The sequence below is a fragment of the Pyrgilauda ruficollis genome, unplaced genomic scaffold, assembly GCF_017590135.1.
Source record: "Pyrgilauda ruficollis isolate IOZ18807 unplaced genomic scaffold, ASM1759013v1 scaffold12, whole genome shotgun sequence".
Taxonomy (NCBI): domain Eukaryota; kingdom Metazoa; phylum Chordata; class Aves; order Passeriformes; family Passeridae; genus Pyrgilauda; species Pyrgilauda ruficollis.
In genome coordinates this window covers 6,544,012-6,558,759 of record NW_024510321.1, presented here as the reverse complement: position 1 = coordinate 6,558,759, position 14,748 = coordinate 6,544,012, and the positions used below count along the sequence as shown (strand labels likewise).

The 14,748-nt window shown below is 36.7% G+C and overlaps 1 protein-coding gene across 1 annotated transcript in view; it reads right to left on the bottom strand.

Annotated features, from left to right (window-relative positions):
* The window catches only part of UBE3C (ubiquitin protein ligase E3C), a 70,097-nt gene that overhangs the window by 27,780 nt on the left and 27,569 nt on the right, over positions 1-14,748 (bottom strand). Inside the window, exons 11-16 of the mRNA XM_041486272.1 lie at positions 13,093-13,179; positions 12,306-12,463; positions 11,526-11,758; positions 7,561-7,665; positions 6,428-6,515; positions 2,984-3,081 (exon numbers count right to left, since the gene is read on the bottom strand). Of these exons, the coding sequence (XP_041342206.1) occupies positions 2,984-3,081; positions 6,428-6,515; positions 7,561-7,665; positions 11,526-11,758; positions 12,306-12,463; positions 13,093-13,179 (769 nt within the window). The remainder of the gene's footprint in view (positions 1-2,983; positions 3,082-6,427; positions 6,516-7,560; positions 7,666-11,525; positions 11,759-12,305; positions 12,464-13,092; positions 13,180-14,748) is intronic.

Here is a 14,748-nt window from a genome sequence, read left to right as displayed (position 1 = left end):
AAGCACATCTACAGACATTGTGCCAGTGCTTCCAGTTTGCTCTCCCTAACTTTCCGAGTTCTGAAATGCAAAGTATTCAAAAACAAATGAAAAAGTCCCATGAGTATTTCACACACAAAGAGGTTATTCTGAATGATGGTAACTAAATTTTTTGTTGCTGTTTGCAATGGTCAGGAAGATTCTCAGTAATAAGAAAATAGGTACCAGTTCCCCTTGTATAAGCAGTGAACAAATAATTCATATTAAAATCATGCATACTGCCATGTTTAAAAAAAGAACCAGAGCATCAAAAAAATTCAAAACAATTATGCCAGGTGAAGCACAAATTGAATTTCACACTGTCCATTTTCAAGTCTTCACAACAGGAAACCTGTTCCCCTGAAGAGTAACTGTAGCTCACTGTGTTTCTATGCCAAGATGTAGCATGGGAGGGGGTTGCCTAATGTATAATAATATTCCCTCTATCCACGGTTTACTATATTCTCTCTTGCCATCATTCCCATATTCAATGAATAGTCTAGTACGTTTTCCAAGGGATATAATCTCCCAGTAATGTGTCAGATCATTTTTTAATTAAGGACATTAAGTAAGAGTCTGCAGGGATTTTTAAAAACAACAAATTTACCATGAAAGAGGAAATCTGACCACAGCAAACAAAGGTAGAGTAAGGTCTCAAATCTGTTATGTTTATCTGTGCAGCTGTTGCTAGTGGAGAAGATGCTTTCCAACCAGCAAGATTACAGTACGGACAAAGGAGGAATCTTTCCTAAGGTACACAGCAGGAAAACAAGAGAAAACAGTCCTAAGCTGCAGAAAGAGAAACAAGGGATGGACACAAAGAAAAAAGTTCATAATAGGAGTGATGAGGTATTGGAAAAGGTAACATGAGAGTTTGTGAAATCTCCATTTCTGGAGATAGTCAAAACTCATCTGGACAAGCCCTTGTGCATGCTGACCCAAGTCTGAAGTTAGTCTTGTGTGAGGAAAGATGTGGACTAGAGTACCTCCAGAGGACCCTTCTGGCCTAAATTTTCTACAGTTTTATAACATCATGACATATAGTCACAGGCACCTTTTTTAATATACAGAGCATGAGAATATGCTCACCACCACTCTCCTTCCTGAAGCAGCCCTAGATACAGTTTATTAATTTTTGTTACCCAACTCTAGATGGAAAAAAATCACCTGGTATTACATCTCATAGAAAAACTCATTTTGGTACTGACTCTGACTCCCTACACAACCAATGTTCATGGATATGTTAGTCCTGAAAATGAGAACTCCAATGCACAACTGAAGCATCTGCAATGACTTCAGACAAATAGAGAAAAACAAGCAATGCTGATTGAAACACACACCATGGAAGTAGCATCACCATAGGCAAGCTGACCAAAATATGGCCCAAGGAGGTGAGAACCAAGGCACTGCTACAAATTGGATTGATTACCTCCCACAGACTGAAAGGTGCACCCCAATGTGCCTTAAAGCTGAAGTGAAAAACACTCCCTGGGGCCAGAAAGCTGAAGAGCCTACCATGGAACTGACACTGCAATTGCTTGGTAGAGTATCTGTTATCTGCTAAGTCAAGGTAAAAATGGCATGAGGAAGTCAGAAAATGAAAGGGCATATGGAACAACCCCCACACACAAGGAGCATTGAGCTCACCATATTAAACTAGAGAGCAATGGACAGCAACTGACCAAAAGGAAAAAAAAACCAACTTATTATGGTCGTAGTATTTTCTTCCCTTATTGCAACTTGCTCTGTAGAGGCAGTGGGAGACTCCAAGGAATGCTGACTCCCACTATTATACAAAAAGGACTATACACACTTGTTCCAAAACACAGTGTAACAGGATCTCCTCTTTGAGCTATAGAAGTTCAGTTGTAGCTTTATCCTTATCTCCAAGCTCTCATGTTATTGTTACTTCAGTTTTTGTGATAAAAACACCTAAGGTTCTATGAATTCCAATTCCAAAAAAGGCTTTATGAATTCCAAAAACATAGCATGTATGCATCTCAGCATAACTTTATGAATTCCAGAGGTTGGAAGGCAGTCACTAAGTCATGATATAGAGATCCCTGCTTGAGATCAGTTCCTATCATTTCCCTGTAATCCTGGTGTGGGATTGCCATAAAGTAATAAGATGTTTTGCTGGAACAACTGTTTCATAGAAGCCTGAGAAAAAAACACGCATTTTCTACCAAAGCAGCCTCTGTGTTTTGACAAATAAAGACTGACTTTCCCTATGGAATTACTCTTCATTCCCTTGATGGTGTTTTGAAATGCAACATTTCCAAGACAATTTAGGAAGCAGTTTTGAAATAATTGATATTATTGAAAACTAAACCAGTTTTTAAAAAAATGTGCTTAACATAAAAAAAAGCTTTAAGAACATTAATGATGCAAACTGAAACAGGTAATGGAACAACTACATCTATAAAATCTCAAAAACAAAAATATTCAAAAGCAAATCCAATCAATCAAGTCCAAGAATCTTGCAAGTTTAAAGCTATACACTCCATTAAAGTTCAGCTATTCAGCTATGAATGCAGGAACTTAATCTGTAGGTGTTAATTTCCTAAAACGGAGATCAATAATGTCACCTGGAGCAAACCCCACAGTGCTCCTGAGTCCCCAGCTGTGACCCTGCACGCCGGTACAACACACTACGGCCGGGGCTGGGCCACCACAAGAGGGTGCAGTCATGTAGAGCCATATCAGCCGGCACTGCAAACTGCTCCCAGCTGGCTCAGAATAAATGTTCCCAACTTTAATACAAGTATGATTAAGGGCAACATAAGCAGGAAGGTAAGACAGAAGTCCGTAACTTCAGATGTACAGCTGCTGCATGAGTACTGCAGAAAAAACAGTGCAGAGTGCCAGCTCCTTCTGCAAGGAATCCATCCAGTTTCTACTTCACCAAGTGCTCTTTTTACACTTACTGAAAACAAAATTGCATATTAAATTAGAAATTAGGTACCTTTACTCTTTCTTCAAAAGGAACTACAAAAGGTAGCTCTGTCAGAATTGCAAGTTGTCGCTCTTCAGATACAGAAAGAGGTGCTGGTTCCAAACCCACTTAAAACAGAAATAATAATTTTAAATATTTTGGAAAGAACATTTTTTTAAACAATTTATTTTATATCAAGTGACTCAATCTACTTCGTATAAAAGATACATATATTAAAATAGTTTATTTACTACATATGCACTCAAAGCCTTACCTTTCTTTAAACATTAGTTGCTGCAGGCAAACTGACATATAAGTAGTGAAAACACAGAAAAACAAAATGCATATAAAAATACATACTTTTGTACCTCTATTTTATTCAGAAAAAAAAATCTCCTTATTGACATTTTAGCTTAGGAATTAGGAAAAAATGCATGATAAAAGACAATTAGTAACTGTGATTATTTAGAATTTTCATTGCAGGAATATACAATATTCCTGCTCTCATGCTCAGAATAGTTTACAGTAATCATGCTTTCAACTACATAATCTACTTTCAATCCAGTCATTTTAGGTAAAAACCTTAAAAATTAAACCAAATTTAAGGAAACCAACAGAAAGATAACATTTATTTCAGTGAGTTTTCTCTCCTAACAGCAAAGTCACAGTGACCACATTAAATCCCAGTGACTGCAGAAACACCAGAAATGAAAACACCATCAAGAACTTGTATAATGTATTTAAGACAAAAATCTTAGAGAAGAATTGAATAAGCCACAGCAGAGAAGTTCATTCATGCAGTTCCCAAACTACTGTGCAGCTCCTTTGTACTCACTCAGGGTATTTTTTAGGAAAAACAACTCAACTTTTGGTGATGCACAGTAGAAATTACAATCCTGCTCTAACTTTAAGTGAGGAAATTCAGTTGGTGAGCACATACCCGACTGTAAATTAGTTAAGTGCAGTCAGTACTGCTCACTGACAAGCAACTATGGCCAAAGGTCCACCTGACTTCAGCCTACAGAGGTAACACCCACAGCTCCTTGCTTGTTTCATTTTCATGTTTAATGAACACCTCTGAAAAAAGACTCCAGAGTCTGGACAATTCATAGAGTGTATTATAAAATAAGTAAATGCTTTATATCACTACCATGTCTGCAAGTTTTTGATTACAGTTTCAAGGTTTTTTTCTTTGGCTTCTACCCATGGTGACAAACATCTTCTGCAATCTTCTGCACTGAACACTTCGATGTCCTTTTTTGTTTGTTTTTTATATCCTCAAAGCACTTTAAGTAGGGATATTTTAAGCACCAATTTAATAGGATATGACCCTAAACATCACTAATCTTGATATATATTCATTGGGAGCAGATTTCAACTTTGCAAGCCTTTGGAATTTCTGACAAAATGCTGATTTGTGATTATCTTTAGTTTACTTAGTAAACATTTTTAATTAAACTCAATGTATGAAGCCTATTAAGCTAACAGTTAAAATCATTTTAAATGAAAAGTGCATGTACAGCAAAGGTAAACTGCTACATGACTTCGACAGTTCAATTATTTCAGTCAATTAGTCAATTTTATCTGCATTTCTCCATCACAGCTTCTTTCTTTAGAGAGAAATATGGGATGGAGTCATCAATACAGAGGGCATTTAGAACTCACAAGTCTGCCATTTAAGTAAATGAAAAAGCACAAATAAACATGACCATATGTGATTCAGCAGTACTTTCATGCTAATTGGCTTTAACCCATATGGAGTCAAGAGGGATTAAACAAGTCATGTGCACAAGGTTACCTGCTTGTTTTCACACATTTATGTTGACTGCACTTTCTTTTTAGCCTGACTTTGTATGAATATGAGGTTTACATTAACTCATTGTGCCATCTTTCCTCACCATCTTCCCTCCAACACACCCCTTGAGTTCATCAGCTGAACTTGAACTTTGACAGACAATAGGAGATTCAAAAACACCAAGCACTGTGAAAACTTTCAACAGGCCAGAGAGGAGAAATTCCTTTAGCAACCACAATACAGGCAAAGCCAGAAGAGCAGTGCTCAGTGTGCCAGCTCACCTGGAGCCAGCCAGGAAAAGGAGGGCACAAAGCTGCACATCACTCCAGCACAGCACAGGCATTCCTTATCCCCCAACTGCCCACACCAGGAGAGGCATGAAATGGAGGGAACTGGGGAGGGAAGACCTGGCAGAGAGCTCAGGATAGCATAGGTGTGAGGGCAAGGAGAGCAGGAGAATGTGGAAGTGATAAATGTGGAATAGGTTTGGCAGTGGAGAACATCCAGACAGTATAAACAGCTGTGGAGAGTCATGTGGGTCAGTGAAAGAAACAAGGATTGCTGGCGTGGAGAAGTGGTGACTTCCAAAGAAAGGAACTAACTGGAAAAATATGTGATCAATAATTCTCAGCAGTACTTGAACTGAGCCAGCTAGTTATTATCTGGCAACTACACTAATAAGGTGATCAAAATAAACTTTTACCATCATAGCTACTCAAATAAAAATTATCACTATAAGTCTTTAGGTTTCAACCCTGGACAAAGCTTTTAATTCTGTACAACCCTACAGCAGCATTCAAAGGCTACAGTCTCTCCATGATCTACTGGATCTGGCTAAACTAACTCAAGGAGATTGCATCATCTTGAAAGAGAGCAAGGACTCCTGTAGATGAATCATTTTGCTGCTTAAAGGCCCCATTTTAAATTCATTATTAATTCTGCACAAGTGCCAATGATTTAATGATTATTTTACCTGATCACAGAGCGGTAAAATTCTAGAATAGTGAAGCTGAAAAGGTATGAAAAGCTGGAAGAAACAGACTGTCTACATGAGAAAGCATATTGGAACACCCTAGTGTAAATGTACCTTGATTACAAAGTTTGTCCCATTCTCTAATCTTTGTCTGCAGGTTTCATAAAATCATTGATTTTATGTATTTTGAGTAATTCAGAGGTTTACATTTCTGCCTTATCTAATTGGACACAGTATTTATAAACAGGAATTAATATCTACCATACAAAGCCTGTTTGTTACAGTTTAATACATAACAAAAATGTTTCTTTATAGTATACAGTAGAAGCAAAATTTCAATGCTTTATATCTTCTGCAACTGTGTTTCTTTTCTGTTCTATGCAACTGCCTTTTATACATATTTATACATTATTTTAAGAACACATCATTTCTCCACCTCATCATTTCCCCTCATCAATGCCAGTGGAAGCCTGGGCAAAGAAATTATTAAATTAAATAACATGACATATAAAGATATACACACATGCATACAAGTATACAATTAAAAAAAAATCTTAACCAAAATTATGAAAGATTATCTTGCTTTTGGTTAGCAAGATTTTACTAGGAAATACTCAACTGAGTTCTAGAAAAGACAGATTTCTTTATATAAGACAATCTCTTATCTTGACTTAGCAAAGCTGAAATTGCATGGACAGTGTCTTACCATCCAAAGTGGACTGCAGTGGTCCTATTCTCCCCATCCTCCTGACTCTCCAGACGTGTCTGGCTGATGGCACATACAGCTGTGTGACCTTACAAATTAACAGGATTTCACAGTTAAACAGAACTAATTACACATTACAATTTACTGCTGCATACTAAATACAGAGCTGTCACATGCAGGAGTGTGTCTGAACACCTTAATTCACAGAATGACTGGATTGGAAAGACCTTCAAGATCATCAAGCCCAACCCAGCCCTAACACCTCAACTAAACCATGGCACAGTGCCACATTCAGTCTTTTTCTTAAACACATCCAGGGATGGTGACTCCACCCGCTCCCCAGGAAGGCCATTCCAGGCCATCCCCCTTTCTGTAACAACATTTTTCCTAATATCCAACCTATATTTCCCTTGACACAGCTTGAGACACCTTCATTTCTGCTGATCCCTCCTTACACTTGTGCCTTACATGAGAGCTGCACAATTAACAACACTACAATATATAAATCCCCTGTGTTTAAAAATACCACACAACGTTACATTCAGTTCTGGTATTTAGGACACTAGAGAAGCTGACTTTGAATTTTGAGATATCAAATATTCTGTTTGTTTTGTATTGAGCATGTCATGATTCAAAGGAATCTAGTCCACAGCAGGTATTAGCTTTTTCTTTTGCACACACATACACACTTTTTGAGATCAATGTAATTTTTTTCAAAAGCTCTTAAAAATGTAATTTCTAGGTGAGGAAAGTACAGAAAAAGCTGCTGAATTTTCTTTTATTTTGGAAGATAATTTTCCTCACTATAGAGCAATTATTTAATTTAGCATTTTTACTATGGGAAGATGCAACTAAATGCTACCACATTTCCCATTCTCCTCTGCTATAAATGCCAATGATTTACACTCTTGTGCTGTAGGGCAAGTTCCCCTTTATGGATTGGAAATGTGCTTTAATATACAAGTTTCCTAACAGATACAAGACTCTTACATTAGAGAAAAGCAACATTATTCCAGGTTTTAAACCACACAATCTGTGCAACATCAACATCACCAATGCCGTCAGGAATCAAACACTTCACCATTGAAAATTCAGCACCTGTAAGGCTTCGTGGAAAAGGGTGTGACTCTTACCTTATCTGCTTTAATGTTTTCTTGTTCTGAGAGCCAGTGATTTGGTGGACAGAAATTTCTCCTTGTATCCCTAGATTTCAACATTTTCACTAAGTTTGTGATGACCTAGGTGTCAAAAACACATACATTCAGTATACATCTAGCACTGTGAATAAAATTACATAATTCACAAAGCAAAAGCTTTTTTAAAAAAAATCAGTAATGTATACAATTGTCACTTATTCTTAACTCACAAAAACTTGCTGTTAGACATAAATACTTTCAAATGAAATTATGTAATTATGGTTCGCTTGCAAGACATAAAAAAACTTGGCTTATTAAAGTCTCATTCCAAAATACAGGAATCAGAACTACACAGGATTTAGCAGTACTGCACACCTGAAGTGCTCAATGCCACTTCAAGGAAGCCCAAACAAATCATCATCAACATTACACTACTTTTTAAAGAAAATTACACCAAGTATACACACAATGTATATTAGGTATTTATATTATGTTCTTGTATCTTCCTAGCAAAATTGAGAGGTTGAGAAAAAAATGTTTCCATGGTCACTAGAGTAATTTGCAATTTTAGTGTTTTTCCTGGCATTTTCCAAAAAAAAAAAAAAAAAAAAGTAAGCAGAGAAGCCAAGCTAACAAATTCTCCACCTCAAGCAGAACTGCCATACTCAGCTGCATGCCTTCTGTCCAAAGCTGAATCAAGTTCACCCACCACTACATAAAACATAATTAAGTGGAATCAATACAATAGTAAATTACTAGGCCAAAAAGACATTACCACTGCTACAATGAAGAGCCATCTGTTTGGCAACTTCAAAGTACAGCACTTGAAAAATGAGTAAGAAAAAAGTGTACACAGACTTTTTCTGAAATAATCTTGCTAAAAGACAGTCTTAATAGACAGGTGTCAAGAGTAACAAAGTTCAATGCGCCTTCAAAAGGATTCTGTGTCTAGATGCTACACAAAAGAGCTTTTAACATCCAGTTTTTAAGGTAATGTCTTTATTCAAGACAGAACAAAGAAAGCTATTAAGTGAACTGTCTGATTACATGGGAATTTTCATCACCTTTCCCTTATAAAATTCAGTGCAGGTTACATGAATCACTGAAGCTCTCTAGTCCCATTACCACTGTAAGTGACGCAAATGTTTTTAAAAATGAAAATAAATGAAGACCATGAAAATACAATATTTTACAAGCATCTACAGAAACCTTAAAGGAAGCTGAATCAGATTAGGTGAAACTGCAGCTTCTGCAGAATGTTTGGGTACTGAGAACACTAACCCAGCTGCCACCCCAACTCAGCATTCCTTTGTAAAAATTTTGTAAGTATGTATTCCATGGGAAGGGAAGGTGTACTACAATAAAAAATATTAAAATAGGGATTTCTTTCCAATAAACTGTCCAGTGCAAGCAACATTTAAAACTAAAATTCAGCAAAATTAAAAACTTGATTTCACAGGTTAAACTCAAGATAGTGAAATAATTCTTTTGTTTAACAAAATCCATTTTCAAATACTCATAACTTCAGATTTTCTATGGAATCTCTAATAGTTGACTATACTACTCATCATTCTACCAAGCCAAAAATGGGGGACTCTGTTAATGAAGACATTTGCACATGTAAATCTTAACAAAGACCTCCAATCTGTTAGCAAATATGTAAGCAGCCTCACTGTTTCCCGATTTACCATTACCTTGCAGAAGTAAAGCTTATTTTTGCATGTATGTATGTATGTATGTGTTTATATCATTTCATTCACTTCATATAGACACACATGTATTTCACTAGACACCAGAGACATGGAAAATACCCAAAAGAATTGAGGAGTTAAAAGAAGAAAGAGAAATTAAAAGTACAGACGATAAGGGAAGAATGTGCTTTTTTCCACCAGCAGATTGCAAAAGCTTTAGCCAAGATAACTCCTATATATTTGATAGATATATTTGACATAGTGCAAAAGAAAGAAAAAGCAGTTTCTACTTGAATTTATAATTAACTACTTTAGCTTTGTTTAATGATTTGGAAGAAGGTAATGCTGCCTGCTTACTGGCAGGAAGCAATTTCAAAGCTGTCAGGAAAGACTCAGCGCTACACACAGGACAGCACTTCTTGATGACATTAACCTTAGCCATGTTCAATTTTTATCTGTAACAACAAAGATGCTTCTGAAGAAGTAAACAAGGGAAGCTTCAGTATTATTTTCTTTTTGGGGTAGAACTGGAGCCTTCCAGATACGCTCAAGATTTATATTTCCAATTCAGCTGATGGAAGACAACCCTGGCTCCTGAACACAGTAAGTGTACACCCAAGTTTTGAAAGTTCCACTACAAGTTAAATTTCAGACTGCCAAAGTGGGACAAAGTACCTCAGAACTTTACAGCTCTCTGAATGACAGCAAAATATGATCAAATTCACCTGAAACCCACCAACTTACACAAAGATTGATTAAGCATAACAAACTAAAGCAAACTAAAAGAAGGAGGCATGATACGAAGTGCAGGCATAAAAATACCCCTGGTCTGACATCTTTCCCAGAAAAAAACACATATTGGGGGTTTCATTAGTGACCTTTAAATCACAAGTTTATTTGGCAATTTAAAGACAAGTAATTAAATTACATTGTGCAAACATATATTAGATCAATCTGTGCAAATTACAGATTCAGTGGTGCATTAGGACTGTATTCAATGCAATCAAAACATTATCAGTTACTCTCACTGCTATTAATGCTTATGCTCATAAGTGAAATGTGTTGTAAAATCAGGCAGAATAGGCTGGATAGAGGCTACCTTAGACTTGTAGAATGAATAAGCATTCCTTAATTAGCCCATCAGGTTAAGTGCAAGCCTTAATGGGCCTTTCCTAAAGTCTAGCATGACATCTTTCTCCAAACATGGCCAAGAAGAAAGTTCCATTAGCAATATTAATACAAGCTTAGTTGATCATTTTCATTCAATTAACTTCTTTCAATTAAATAGATAGCTTGACAAAAGCAGTGATAAAAGACCTGAAGGGACAGCTGATGACTCGAACTGAACATTAGTGTGCGAGAGGTCACCAGTATTAAACAGACTGTAAATCTAGCATTCAATTTGGAAAATGCATTTCTTCTGCTCCCACTTCTTTAATGAGCAATTTTAGCTGACTAGATGTGTTTGCTGCAGAATTTTCATGACAAGTCAAGCACTCTTTTTTTTCAGCAATAGTTATATCAGAGGTTTTTTTCTGCTAACGTTTTCAGCTTCTCTTAACTCATGTCTTAGCTAGGACGCCACAGATAAAACCAGCAGAAAAACACTGGTAGACATCCAGAAGGAACATACATTAAATTCAAATTTGCTAAGCCAGATTCACCTCCCCTTTAGTATTCCAGCAAACCCAAAATGAGGAATACCAACAGTTTTTAGGAGAATACCAAAAAAACCAATACAGTGTGGTACCAGTATAGTGAAGTCTCTAATACAGAAGTACCTGAGTAATCATTAGATTTTGTTACAATTTTGCACCTTTACAAAGTTATGACAACATGCTTAAGCACCTCGGTTAATGGGAGTCCAAAATAAACCCCATATTTTACACAGTAACTGTTTTATAAACAAGACAAGAAAGAAAATTAAGAGTTGACAGCAGGAAAAAAAAATTGTTACCATTATCAAAATTTAGTTACTTGAAATTTAGCATTTATGGCAAACAGCAATCTTCCCAAATCCATATTCCTTGTTGCAACAGCAATACCATTATCAAAATTTAGTTACTTGAAATTTAGCATTTATGGCAAACAGCAATCTTCCCAAATCCATATTCCTTGTCGCAACAGCAATAAAATTAGAGGGGAAAAAAAAAAAAAACCAACTAATTTCATATCTTCAGTGAGGGAAAAAAAAAAAAACTAATTTCATATCTTCAGCAGAAACCTTAAAATTTTTTATTCAGCTATGTTCTGAAAACTGCCACTATTTACCTTGAATAACTGAATCCACCTTTTCTGTTCTGTCTGTATACATTGCTGCATTTCTGTGTTTTTTGTTACTCCAACACTCCGAAATGCTGCAATATATTCCTCACGAACCTCTGGCTTGGTTTCTGGGTAAGCCAACTTTATGATTCCTAGACACGCATCTCGAAGGCAGCGGGAGAGTATTACAAGCTCTTCTAGTGTAAAAGGCATCATTGATGATTGTCTTTGACCTACAACTACATGAAACACAAGCTTAAATTTCCTTAAATTACTTTTAAAAACCCTAATTATTTAATTCAACTTTAAGAGTCACACACAATCTAGAGAAAAGAAACACCACCCAAAAAGAGAATGAGTAAACATTTAGAAAGGAGATCAAATCCTGGGATTGTGTGTAGTCACAATTATTTTAATTACAATATCCCCTTGATGTCTTTTGTGACCCCTGCTATGTTAAATTTATACATTAAACTACAGGTTCAGTCCAGAAGAAGTTCACTCTCTTCACTAACTCATTAAAAATTATCATGATTAAGAACTTCCATATCAGACCCTGTGTAAAGCTAGGGTTCCCAAGGTGCAGATCATTAATTTTTCTCTCTTTTTTCTAAGTGCAATCACCATAAAAGAGCCAGCTGACAGCTGAGTGCTCAGGGGACCATCAGCAAGCCAGGCCAGAAGATCCTTCCTCCCACATGTCAGCAAATCATTGCTCAGGGACCTCTCCAGCCTCACACAAAAACATTTTACAAAGCACTGCTATTTAGCATGTTTGAAACTCACCTTCTATTGGGTCACCAAAGAATTCATTATCATGAATAGAAATAAGTGAGTGACTAAACAAAGAACTGAAAAGGTAGAAGAGAGGGATAATTCGGCTGGAGTCCTCTAAAGACATGGGAGAGCCTCTTGAAATCACTTGAAGGAGTGGCACCATAGACCTTAAAACACAAAATGCAGTGTAAAAGAGAAGTTAATAAAACACTCTGTGACAGTACTACCTTCAGCATCCTAGTAAAACAATGTGGTAGTAGCTCCAACAGCAATATAACAATGGTATTTTCAGTTAAATAACTACTTCCAATTCCTGGAAAATAAAGTTACTCTTCATAAGTTCTTGTCACTGGTAACTGAGGGTCTCCATGACAAATTAACATGGGCATTAACTAATACAGACTGCAGATACTTTGCAGACACAAAGCAAAGAGAATAATTCTCTGCATGTCAGCACTGAACACGTCTGTAGTGCTCCAGCTCCCAGGAAAGTGGTTCTGCCACGACCTATTTCTGGACTAGTCAGAGCATGTGAGATAAAACTCACACACTTGGGATGAACCACCTGGTGCTTCAGTGTTTGCTACACTGATGCTTGTAAGCACTCCAAGAACTACCAAATATTAAACTCATTTAAAATAAGTATTTTTAAAATTCTCTTTGATTTCCAAGATTTTGCTCAGTTTTATGAAATCACAGGAGGTAAGTAACCACACCTCTATCTGTCCCATTCCCTTTTCACTAGATACACTCTATTTTAACAAAGAATCAGATCCAGAAATGGTACAATACATACCCTGTAATCATCCGTGTAGTCATTGAAGATATCAAATACCAAAGATGCCTCAGGAATCTGGCATTGAAGGCTAAACTATAAAGAAGCCTGCAAGAAGAAGTTAAATTAATTGGGTCTTCCAAAATACTCAAAATTCACAAAACTCAATGTTTCTGTAACAACTTTTCAGGCAAGCATTTCTCAGAAATTAACAATTTAAATTTACTTTTTCCACATGAAAGGTCTTATTCTGATCAAATATGGTGAAAGCCCCAAAAACTGACAACTGAGCATATAAAACCTTATACCAAAAGTAACAGCTTTCATTATCTCAGCAACAAACTGTACAATATAAATAACAGCTTTCATTATTTCAGCAATAAACCCTACAATATAAACCTACATTTCCAGTCTTTCGCTGAATTCAACATATATTAATTAAGGTAACGTAACACTGAAGTAATGATCTGGGACCTTTTAAATTCTAATACAGAAAGTTACACCAAACTAGTTAAGAGATCACTTCTGTGGTTCTTCTGACAGTAACAAACATAGCAATTTTTTGCAGAAGGTAGATTAAAATACCTTCATTTATATCAGAACTATAGCAATGTTACTGATATACTCAGCTTGGCAGAGAGAAATAGAACATCAATCAAACAATATCAGGACTGCTACATGTACACTAACCCATCTGCAGACTGACAATTGTTTATTGTTTGAAGATTTCTCACTAATTTGTAAAAGTAAATGTGTAATTTCACAAGCCAGTTATACACAGGACTGACTTTAACCACATTACTTCAGACATGATTACACTATCAAAAACTTTTTATAGAAAAGAGAAATAAAAAGCTTCCTCAAACTAAATAGTCATCCCTAGCATATTTTCTTCCCCTTGTAGGAAACAACAAATGAGACACAATCATTTGAAACAATGTCTTCTAGGAACCAAACTGGATTTCACTGACTAAACAGTCATTTTTTCAGGTATCAAAGAACAATATTCAGGTAATTTTTCTAGATGCTACTTTCCTAGGTCTCCTAATTCCTATTAGGAAGTAAGTAAAACAAATACTGAGATCAACACCCCTCAGTGGCCAATAGTTTTGCAACATGAAAATTCTCTGTGACGAGGCATACAAGAGATGGGAGGCTGGGAAATGCAAGCAGGGAGGGGAAACTACCTGCTGCCAAAAAACAAAGTATTTATTGTGGACCATGTGGAAATTAAATTTTGCCAGATGGCAAAACGAAAAGAAGCTCACATTTCATTAAAGAAAAAAAAGTAAAATATCACTAAAGGCTTAAAAACACTGGAGAATGGTTTAACTCCCACACAAGAACACCCACACACCCTCTCACAAACGCCCCTGAGTCCTGGCTGGCTGGCTGCTCCTCCTGCTGCCTTCCCACAAGCACAGCCTCAATCCTGAGCCCACAGCTGCTCCCTTCCTCGGGCTCCCAGCTCACCTGCAGCCCCCAGACCCAGCTGCACAGACAGGATCTGGGCTGGGATAAAGCAGCACGAGGCAGGCAGAACTCCTCTCTGAGCACAAAGGATCATTTCACAGGTACAGGGAGTTCTGGAAACAGACTGGGGCCATGCAGAAAAATGGGAAATGAAACAAGCAGCCTTGAGTTTGCAGTGTGCCTCTTTGAATTTTAAATGCATAG